The sequence below is a fragment of the Poecilia formosa genome, unplaced genomic scaffold, assembly GCF_000485575.1.
Source record: "Poecilia formosa unplaced genomic scaffold, Poecilia_formosa-5.1.2 Scaffold271, whole genome shotgun sequence".
NCBI classification, from domain to species: Eukaryota; Metazoa; Chordata; class Actinopteri; order Cyprinodontiformes; family Poeciliidae; genus Poecilia; species Poecilia formosa.
In genome coordinates this window covers 750,048-761,446 of record NW_006800210.1, presented here as the reverse complement: position 1 = coordinate 761,446, position 11,399 = coordinate 750,048, and the positions used below count along the sequence as shown (strand labels likewise).

Below are 11,399 nucleotides of genomic sequence, written 5' to 3'. Positions count from 1 at the left end.
CAACTTGACATTAACCAGGAAATTATTACTGATATAAATTTGTTATAAAAGTATTAGTGATTGCACTTTAAAAATTAGGTAACTTTATGTTAATAAAGGTAAAGTTTAAACAAATAAAGTGTTACCCTTAGTTTTCATGCAATTATTGAATAGTAAAAAAAAAGAAAAACAATTTTTTCAGTATCTGACTGGATGATCACCAGTCAAAGCTAATCAAAGGAAATTGCCAGATTTTGATCACAGGTCAGCTGACTGGTGTATCACCATTTATTCTGTTTTCACAGAATACAATTCTGTTAGAGAGAATTTAGCATAGAACTATCCAGTTGAGGTTGGAACAAACTTTAGATTTTAAACTAGAGATGATCAGATGCAATCCTGACTCTACAAAATAAAAGTTATATATCATTAAATTGCTACCAGGCAGCAGTAATGGTTTTTAAACGCGTTTACAAATAGTTCGTATCTAGTCACTATTCCTTTTGTTCAACTCACAACTTGGGATAGATTATTATTGTATTGTTTATCATTATTGTGATGCTTTTCTAACAGGATACAAATTGTTATTTATTGTGATAGCAAAAAACCTAATGAGGTCTGCAGACCCCCAAACTAACTGCCTTGTTTGGATTGTTACTTAGACTATCTTTCCACTAGTAGTTCTACGAGAGCATCAATAAATATCAATATATTGGAAAACATGATTAAATGCTGCTATTAAGTGCCATTTATCAATGTATTATATAAAAATGCTAAGTTCATACTGGCTAGATCACCAAAATGCTGCCACATAAATGACTTAAAAGTGAAGGGGCTTTCATCAAGGACATCGTCTCTAATTTCAGTTTATATTTTCAACACATTATGAAAACGTGATGTTGATTTCAAAATATGGAATGTTTTCCATGTTTTATATCCTCTACACATAATTACAAGCTATGTAGAACGAAGTACTTGCAAACTATCCCAAAACAACAAGGCATTTTGCAGATCTTTTCGTTTCTAAAATGCAAAAGTCAGATTTTATAATAAATGACTATTTTAAATGTTAGAAATGTCTATAGTGAACTCAAGAGGAAAAACAGCTAAAAGCCCTTAAATGAGAACTAAAAAAAATGTTCAGAAGAAGAAAACCTCAGAGTGTCGCTGTTGCTCTGAACTTTTTCCATCCATGTCATTTCTTTACACAGGTTTGGCTTCTCGTCCATCTTTCCACCTTGCATGCTGCATTAAAAAATAACCTCAGACTTCAATTAAAGTCATCAATAAAACCTGATGAACATCTAAGCATGCGAGCTGAAAGTAAACAAGAGGGGAGACGAGAATGTCACATGGTGACTGAGAGCGTCTGCAGGCACAGCAGCAACTTCCAACGCAGCACATTTTTGAAGTGCAAGACTTTCTAAAAATCCCAAAAGCTGCCTCTCAGGTAAGCTTCATCTGGTCTGGCTCAGAACGACGACAACGTGCCAAGCTCCTCAGAGACACAAAGAAGGGATTCACAGTTGCTCAGACAGCTGTGCTTAGTAGCCCTGCAGCGGTTCACTGCAGGGGCCGAGTCCAACTGGCTAGCTCACAGGCTGCGTGCTCTGTGCGTTGGTTTGGCCAGCCATACTCCGTGTAAAGAATATATCCCTGACCCAACTACCCATTCTGTGCGGCTGCCTCATTTTTCAAGACAGAGAACCGAACGCTGGCCTGAAAAGGATGCCGCGGGGCAGTAATGAGTCACAGCGAGAAGCCATGGGGTCTAGAGGTTTGAAAATTAACCTTCAAGTCACGCTGCTGGTTCAAATATGAGACAATGTTTATCTTTATGAGGGGGAAAAGAATAAAACCCTTTGACACATGGATGTAATATAGCATTTGAGGAGAGGTATTTTACAGCCACAGTGTTTGATGCTGTACTGCTGTCAAGATAATGTTTCTTTACTCTGTCCTGCTGTTGTTAGGAGCTGCTGATGAATAAATAAACCCACAAAAAGTGAAAGCAAGATTAGCTAGGATGCAGAAAAACTTCAAAAACAGAATAATGTGAAAACCTTTTATGACCAGATGCGAAATGCTCTGAGAGAGAGAGAGAGAGAGAGAGAGAGAGAATGCTTTCAATGTTTTATGTATTCACACAAGTAGACATACCTAAATTATCAGTTTCAAGGCATATTTCTTGCAACTGGCGACACGAATACAAAATAAGTGTCAATAGTGAAAAAGCAGACAAGCGCTGAGAATCTAAAGATAACTCCCTCAGAGTTGTTCAAAATAATTTACACATTTATAAGTAGTCATACACTTTCTTTTGATGCAGCTTATATAATGTAACACTGCTGAAAAAGGAAATAGAAGAGGCCCGAATTGGAAATAAAATAATTTTTAACTCAAAAATAGTTTCAGTTTAATGTTTTTAATTTCTAAGTTTCATTGGAAAATAGAAAAAAAAATCACTAAACCCTAAAATTATCCATCAACCATCTCATTCTTATCTTATAGGTAAAAATGACAAAAAATGTCCTCAAATTTGGGGAACTCCAAAATGAGGTTAAAGCATATGAAGCTACATCCACCTATCACACACCTATGGACTGTTATGTTCTATATTGTTCCATTTTTGCACACATCTTTAAAGTAAATACATTTTAAAATCCTTACAGCAGTGTGAAAAACAAAATGCACTCTTGGAGTTTAGAGAAGATGGAAAAATGAAAGCAGCAGTCGAGATTTTCTAGTTAGAGGACTTGAATAAGTGATTTGTGGTTGCTGCTGGTGATATTTGGTCTGAATGGTACTGCTACTGTCCATCAGTGTGAGAAGGGTTATAAACCATTACATAAACTGAGTGAGTCTGAGATTATTCACAGTGGAAAACATCTAAGAGGGCTACCAGCCTTCATGATTGAATGTTTCAGTGACTTCCCCCCAATGTCAGACCATGTAATACTCTGCAAAAATGTTAAAAAATCCATAAGCTCCATGCCAAGCTTTAACTTTTATCAGTTAACAATGTAAATGTTAAAGTTAATAAAAGCATAAATAGAAAAAGATGGAACAAAGACAGTTTGTTTATAAGGGTCGAAGGAAAACATCTCTGCAACTATAAATCTAATGCAGTCAGTTGGTCAGACTGTATAAAATTAAAACCAAACTAAACACCAGCCTGTCATCAGCAAATGCTGATGATTTCAGCTCGTTTTGCAGTCATCCATGAAGTTATCTGAAAATTTAATTATTTCAAAGTCAAATGTGAGGCAGGTCAACTTGTCCGATTTGGACAACTGAAGCTTGGTCCAAATTGGGCCATGGAAGCAGGGAGACAAGGGTGTAAAGAAGAGGTTAGTGGAATTACCCCACAATGATGTGGGAAAATGATAAAGTCATACAGGAAATGACTACCGACAGCTACTGGTGCTGAAGGTGATTCTATAAACTGAGCTGTTAGATGTATTTTGTTTTTCCATCCACAGCTTTTCCATTTCAGCCTTATATTAAATGACTAACAAATGACAATATGGAATATGTTCTGTGCTTTTCTACACCTCACTTTAAGTCATTTTAGAACCTGGCAAACATCAGATCATTTTTATTATGTCCTAATACATAAAACATTAGAGCTGAAAGAGGGTACACACTCCACCAACCATGAGTGTGAGTCCATTTGGCCCACAGGTCAATGTAGTGCACACATGGCGCGTTGCTTCCTGCAACCCCTCCAGACTGTGCACTTCCCATTGGGGCAGTGGGCACACAGTAGCCACGCTCAGTCTGAACGTGAGAATGACTCTGCATTGTTCCCATTGGTCATATTGGCTCCGTTATCAGCTCTATCAGTCCTAATACTCTGGCTCGCATTGTGTTGGGCTGCTCCGTTTATTTAGATTCAGTCACAAACAATGAAAACATTGCCTCTCCTCCAACCGGAGCACAAACATACGGAAAGCAATAATAATAAAGATGGAGGCAGAAAAGTGTACATATAAATAGTAAGGGGAAGTAACTGAGTGGCTGCGGCGGGAGCAGAGCGTAAACAGACAAAAGCATGAATGATGAAGTGAACAATTGATTCGAGGTACCTGGCAGAGCGACAGCGGCCCGGCTCTGCCACCTTGAAATCTTTTTGGCATCTGAAGGTCAGCGAGTGTGAACAGCGTGTTCGTGCTTTTCTAACCACGTCTCGGAGCCGAGCGAGGCTGACAGGTGAGAGCTGATCTCATTTTGATGGAGGTGATTTAACCGTGTTGTGGTTGGCTGCTGGAACTGTAGTGCAGAGAGGAGGGTTTTCACACACCGTCCAAATGAGCCTCTTTAATCAACCGCTGCTAAACCACATGTGGCGGTGGAGAGGGGGGGGGATTAAAACGGCCCAACTTGTACATTTACCACCAAATTAGGACCTTATTTCTGAGGCCAAATATGAAGTGAGGGAGTAAAGGTTTGCGGACGTTTGGGATCTTTTTTTTTTTTTTTTACCTGCCAGAGCGTCCTGAGCCTCAAAGAATGTGCTGAGGCCTCCTTTCACATAGGCCAGGCTTCCCTCGTTTTTCTTGGTCGCTTGCTTCTTCAGGTTATTGGCTGCGATCTTCAGCTGCTCAAATCTGCAACGAAAATCAACAAAAACAACTAATAATTATCAGTTTATTGCGAGACATAAACAAAAAAGCCAAACGATGACTTGAATTTGTTTCTTATTCGTGCCTGTTTGCATTTCTTGCACACTATTTCGGGACGCATAGTTTGAGATTTTACGTCTGAGAGTACGTGTGTCTGTGTGTCAGTGTCCTGAGTGAGGTTTCCTCTGCAGGAAGAAACAGTCACCCAGTGAGGTCCAAACAGAGGCCCCTGGTCATGCTGGATCCTCGGGGTCTGGGTTACTGGAAGGCTAAGCAGGGGGGAGAGGAAGCCAGGAGTGTCCAAAATAACTCTCCTCTGCCCCAACAGTCTTTAGGGTCAACAGGCTACCTCGTCTACACGCCGCTCTGATCTCTGAAGAACCAGCTGACAATGTGGGGAGAAACTCAAAGGGAATTGGTAAAAAAAAACAAAACAAAAAAAAAAAAAAAGAAAGAAAGAAAAAAAAACAATGTAACTATGTTTTTGTTTTCTTCAGCTGGAATTCCTGGCATATTTTTTTTTACCAGTCAGTAAATGAATGTAGAAATCATTTCCAGCAGTATATTGAATTGTTTCTTCATTTTAAAATAATCCTTGATTATTATTTCAACTGCAAAATGTCAGAAACTTGTAAAAAAAAAAAACTGTGAATGGTACATTTTAGTAAATATATATATATAGAACGAGTCTTAATAAAATTTAAAGCCATATAGTTAATGGGTTATCAAGATAAGCAATCATGAAAATAATTTTCTCCCAAGTACTATCTCTTTTAAATATACATCATTCATACAACATCTAGTTTAAATTAATTGGATTTCTGATTTCCATTTGGATGTGTTGACCATTATGAAATATGACAGATTAGGATCAATAAAAAACTAAACTGAGTAGAAAGTAGAAACTGGAGTGACATAATTGTGTTTCCTCACAGAAAACTTTGAGCAGATCATTTAATTAATCTAGAAGTAATTTTGGAAAGTCTGTGCAAAATCTGTCGTTAGAAATGGCTTCCATTTAAAGTGGAAAAAGTCATCCATAAAACAACTAAAACTGCAAATATACGAAATGAGGAAACTGTGTGAGATGCATTTGTGTCTCACACATCCAAACTTGTGTATCAAAAAACATATTAGCAAAATCCCGTAGTTAAAATGCAACACTGTCAGATTCTGAGAAATTATTACATTTCCTCCTCTAAATACTCTGTATTTTTGTTACTTGTGGCATTTGTCACTTGAATCTAAAAAACATTGAGGAAATGTATTTTCTGAATACTTGCACTATGTGTGGTGAAAAAAAGTATTTAAAACAAAAAGGCATCAGAGTTGTAACCAGTGGATGAAAAAATCCAGATTTTACTTCTGTCTCAACAGACACCTCAAGTGCATGACCAGTAAGAGGAAACCGTCTTTCTGCTTTATGAGATGGTTGTTTAAACAGACACAACAATGGACCTACCCGGAGCCTGCGTGGTTCTCTATAAGGTACCAGGAGGCAGAGAAGTTCTCACTGGTGAAGTCTCCACTCATTCCAGGAAATACCTGCTCCAGGTCTTTCTGTAGGACTTTGCCCCTACAAGAAAAAAAAAAACATTAAGGCATGTAAAAGCAAGAGAAAACTGTATGAACAGCTGAGTATTGTTGAGGAGAACTGAATTATAAGTACGCTAGTTGTAAAGATGCATCATTTTAATGTAATTTTATTTTCCAGCAGGGGGCAGCGTGTAGCCAGGAAGCACAGGCCTTGGAGAGCCTGGCGTGGGAAGTGCAGTGTGTGACGCCTGGATGCCCCTGGAGGACCCAGTACTCATTAGGGAAGCTTGATCTCTACTAATGACCTGTGGGCTACACAAACCAACATCCCCAGCATCACCACCCACCCTGCAGTTACACACACACACACATGCATAAACACACACACATATAAAGAAGGAAACGTCTCACATTAGAGTTCAGTGTTTAATTATGTGAAGAAAAAGAAAACCATCTACCATCATGGTGATGTTTGCGCGCAAATACATACAAAACCAGAGGTTCCTCCCGTGGATGGGAGTGCCAGGGTTCCTGCTGTTCTCCCACCTCAACATATATTTCATTTTTCCAGTTGATTTTCAGCTCATTTACACTTCTAAGTGAAAATATTTACTCAGGATTAGATTTTTATCTTTCTGAAGGCTCTTAGTCTCATAAAAAATAATAAATGTCTGTAAAATTTTAAATGACCAGAAATGCTGTCATATTTATTGTAATATCTTTTACTCCTGAACGGTGGAACTGATACCAAGAGAACATTTGTTTAATTGTAAATGTTTTAGACAAAAAAATATCTCGCATCAAGCAGAACTCAGATTGAAGCTATTTTAAGGAATAAAAGCAAAGCAGAACAGATGAGCTGGCTTTTCCTCATACAATGTTCCTCATTAATCAACATTTTATGGTGTTTTTAAATCTCACAGCTGGACTTCATACACAGCCACAAACAGCATTGGACAAAAGCGATGGTGTTCCTATCTTTAGAATTCTGATGTAGCAAGAAGATTTTACATTTCTGAAATGAGATAAGCTTTCTGGAAAGTTCGGTTTGACATAATGAAGATTTTAGCAATGCACTCATCAGATTTCGGATTTTCTCTGAAGTCTGACCTGCTGATTTTGATTCTTTCTGTAGGAAACTATACCACACAGAAACATATTTGTGTAAACTGTTTTGACTCGACAGTTAAAATATAACAAACACTGAGCATAAAAGTAAACCTCAGCGCAGATTTTTTTTTTAGACTGGGGTTGTTTTGAATCCAACAGAAAATGCACACATCAAAGCATTTGTCCCTGACCTCTGTGATATTCTCAAAAAACTGAGCATATAGAAGAATATGTCGTTAGTTGATTCACTTTTACAAAATGAAAAATGTGGGAGCTTTTAGATTTTATGTATTTTTAAGTAATATGTTTTTAAAATATAAGATTAAGCAAAAATTGACAGTCCTTGCCTGTTAAACAGTTTTCTTAGAGAACATAGAAGTTTTGAAAAGAAGGCTTAAAATGTGTTTTTCATTTATTTCACTAATTTAAGTGATTAAGATGCATAATGAAAATGCATTCCTATTCTTACCTTACAGTCAATTTATCTTTAGTTTTATTGTTTAGTTTGGTTTTATCTTAATTTTTTAAAATATTTGTATGTATTATGCTGATTTGAGTTATCCATTTTTATTTCTGTGATTAATAAAACATTTTACACCTGTTTTTAAAAGGTCAAAGTAGATTTAAATTTATTTCTGCTTTATTTTTATTTTTGTTTATATCAACAATCTTTGTTTTACCATTGCTATGTAGAGTATACACAATGTCTTCATGTAAAGAAGAGATTATCTCTAATTATGCTTCTGATACAAATAAAAGATAAAAAAGCAATACCGTAAAAACATTTAAAATATAAATGTAGCTTAGGGTGTGATTAAATCTTAATTAAATATTTAGGCTTCAACCCTTAATTCAGAAGCAGGTTTAAATTTTGTGCATCAAGTGTTTCTATCAGAGATCGCAGCATTTGCAAGCAACACCTCACAAGTGGAAGTTATAAGTGACCTGTCTTCTTTTAAAGCTGCTAAATACTTCCAGCAGCAAATCCTAAAAGTGAGATCACTGCAGAAAAATGTAAACAACCTATCGGGCTCTTTTCGAATGCCTTCATGTTACATATCAGCCAGAGATAGCTTTAATCTGACTGAAAGGCAAACACGGAGACGCGCTGCGGTGAATGTTTAATGCATCTCTGGGAGGCAGTCAATGGAGCAGCCTGTTTATGGGGGTCTTGTCTCTGGCCACGAGCGGTCACTTGCCCCCAGACCCTCTAAGTCAAACAAATACTGAACCAGAAATGTCAGAACTTGACAAGACAAACTATAAGTTACAAGCTCTGCCCTCCCTGGCCGACGCGTGGGAGCCATCAGCACACTGCCTGCTCTGCAAGGCGCTGTAAGTGTGACGTTTTCTCCCAGAGTCCTTTCCAAATGTCTCTATCGTTCTCCTCTCTACTTTATACACAATTATGTTGTTTCCACTCCCTGTGCGGAGCAGCTCGGCTGCTCCCATGCTGGCATAATATTTCAAATGCCGGCATATGGGGAGAGTTTGGGTCTGTTTAGAGATGTAACCCATGACTCAGTGACTTGAGAGCCCTCGTGTTTATGGCAGTGAGATGGCATGTGTGCGTTTTTGTATGTTTTCGATCCGTACTTGTCCATCTCGATGCCCAGTGGATTGCTGGGACGCAGAGAGAAGGGGGAGATTCCTTTGTTGCGGTTCGTCCTCATGTCGTAGTTCACCTCGTCCACCCACACGGCGGACTGCTCCAGGATACCTGCAGGACAGGCGGGACGCAGTCACAACACGTCCCAGATGGGCTCACACACAAACACACTCGCTCTCATTTATTTTACAAGCATGCAAACAGTAAATAAGTCAACCGTGGGTTCATGTATTCATTGTTTTTCTATATTTCAATACCTAATACAATGAAGCATTTTTATTCAGTTTGTGCAACTGAAACTGTGTCATAAAAGACCAAATGCAACGATTATATTAATTAATCACAGCTTAAAAAATTAGCATAAAACCCCCCCCCCAAAAAAAACAAAAAAACTTTGCAACAATAATATGAAGTGATGAGTGACAAAGCAAGAAAATCCCTGAAATGTTAAGGGAAAAATAATTTATTGAAGGTTTTAAAATCTTATTAACTTTATTGCAATTTGTACTCACATTAACAGTTTGCTAAATTCAATATTGCATTGTCAAATTCAAATAAAATCAATTTGGTTTAGTAAAATTGTTGTAATCTGACAGAACACTAATTTATATTAGAAATAATAAATAAACACCACATGCAATTAGATGTGGTGTTTTTATTAGATTGTGGTTAGATTAAAAGTAGAATTTTATGAAAAATGTCACCAGTAGATACTGCCTTACAAAGGTTTTCAATCCACTAAAATCATTTGACATTGTGCCACTTGAGTATATTTTACTGGGAATTTATGCAACTGACCAACACAAAGTGGTGCATCATTGTAAACTAGAGGAAAAAAATCATCCCTTTTTTATTTTTTTTTTTTACAAAAACTCTTGAAATGTTGCACCTACTTATTTTCAGTCTCCTGATATAAATAAATAAAAACCAAGACCAAGAAACTGCCTTTAAAAGTAAAATCATTAGTTAAATAATTTAGCCTGAAAGTTGTTTAACTGTGAAGGTCTCGGAGGTTTTTAAGAGAGGAGGAGCTGCACAGTTTGGCAGCTCAGGAGGGAGAATCTGTCATCTGTTACTCTTGCAATCCACCAATCTGGGCCCAAGCCATTGTTGACAGATATCCAGAAGAAACTAAATTTAAAGTTTACTTCAAGCCATATATACATCATCAATAGCTGCAGCGCTCATGGGCACTTCATTGGTTCGTTGACCTTTTCCCTTTTGAGTCTTACCAATCCTCTCTGGCCTGAGCAGTTTAAATGAGACGGTCGAGGTGCCGAGGCCTCCGGACTTTGTGGTGACGATGATTTCTCCCTTGTCATCTTTGGCAGGCCCCACACGGCACACTATTTTGCTGGCCGACATCCACTCTGCTGTCAGCATGCAGTTATGGCCGCAGATGGACAGACCTGAGATGGAGAGGGAGAGAAAAAGGTGAAATGGGTGAAAGATGCAGACACACACACACACACACACACATACACACACAGGGGGAACAAATAAACATTTGGAATGCAAGCACACACACACAGGAATACAAATATGGAGCAGTGTAGAAGAGCTTACTCAGACAGCGCTGTCATCTATCAGCAAGTTTAGTCAAACTGTCACCAGAGGTCGAAGCTCAAGCCGGGGTCACAGCTGGCGTGGGTGGCCTTGATCTTCCTCCAACTCACTCAACTGCTTAAACTTAATGTGAGTGACTCCTCAGTGCTAAGTGGCTCATTACTGGCACAATGTGCACTCTGCCCCGACATCTGTCAGCCTCTTCTTAGAACCTCACAAAACCTTCGTGAGGCAGGCAGAACTTGGGCATTTTCAGCAGAGGAGATCTGGTAGCGCTTGGCGTGTGTGTCACCCAGCGAGAGGCGATCAACAAATAGCCCATAAAACCGTAAATAATTTGCCCATTAGAGCCCCATTTCCTGCCTCTGTTCTCCATAGGCCACTTTGTTTGGATACATAAGCACTCACACACATTTGTGCATATCTAATTGTCCTAGTCGAGGCCCCAGGGACATGGACGGTCAGGAATAGACTTGTACTCCTGGCCAGGGAGCTGGCAGCCCGATGAAGAGCGGTTTGTGGGTCCTCTGAACTGCCATCAGAGTTTTTGCAGGAACTGGCAAATATGACGGAAAATATTGGCAGAGACAAAGTGTGATGTTAAAATCATCTAATGAGAGCAAGATGTTTCAAGCTCAAGTTTGGCTTACAAAAAAAGTCATTTGACTTTTTTTCTTTTAAGCCAAATGACAACTCTGTTTTTCGATGTTCAGAAATAGGAAAAAGTCTTATAATATGTTAAAATGTGAATTCTGGTCTTGAGTGTGTACAAGACTGTTTTCTTTAAACATAAAGGGTATACATCCAGTACCTGTGAGCAGATGGATCATAATTATTTTAATTGTTTTTGGGGTGGGGGTGGGGGGCTTTAGAGGGTCAAATTAAAAAAAAAAAAGTGGTTTAGAAACAAGCAAATTTAGTTTTGATTTTATTGTGGATTTTCTCTAATCTACACAGGGGTTAAATTATACATA

At 38.2% G+C, this 11,399-nt stretch overlaps 1 protein-coding gene across 1 annotated transcript in view; it reads right to left on the bottom strand.

Annotated features, from left to right (window-relative positions):
• Positions 1-11,399, bottom strand: part of exoc2 (exocyst complex component 2) — a 53,658-nt gene that overhangs the window by 29,693 nt on the left and 12,566 nt on the right. The window contains exons 3-6 of the mRNA XM_007570975.2: positions 10,092-10,268; positions 8,847-8,970; positions 6,067-6,180; positions 4,465-4,589 (exon numbers count right to left, since the gene is read on the bottom strand). Coding sequence (XP_007571037.1) covers positions 4,465-4,589; positions 6,067-6,180; positions 8,847-8,970; positions 10,092-10,268 — 540 coding nt within the window. The remainder of the gene's footprint in view (positions 1-4,464; positions 4,590-6,066; positions 6,181-8,846; positions 8,971-10,091; positions 10,269-11,399) is intronic.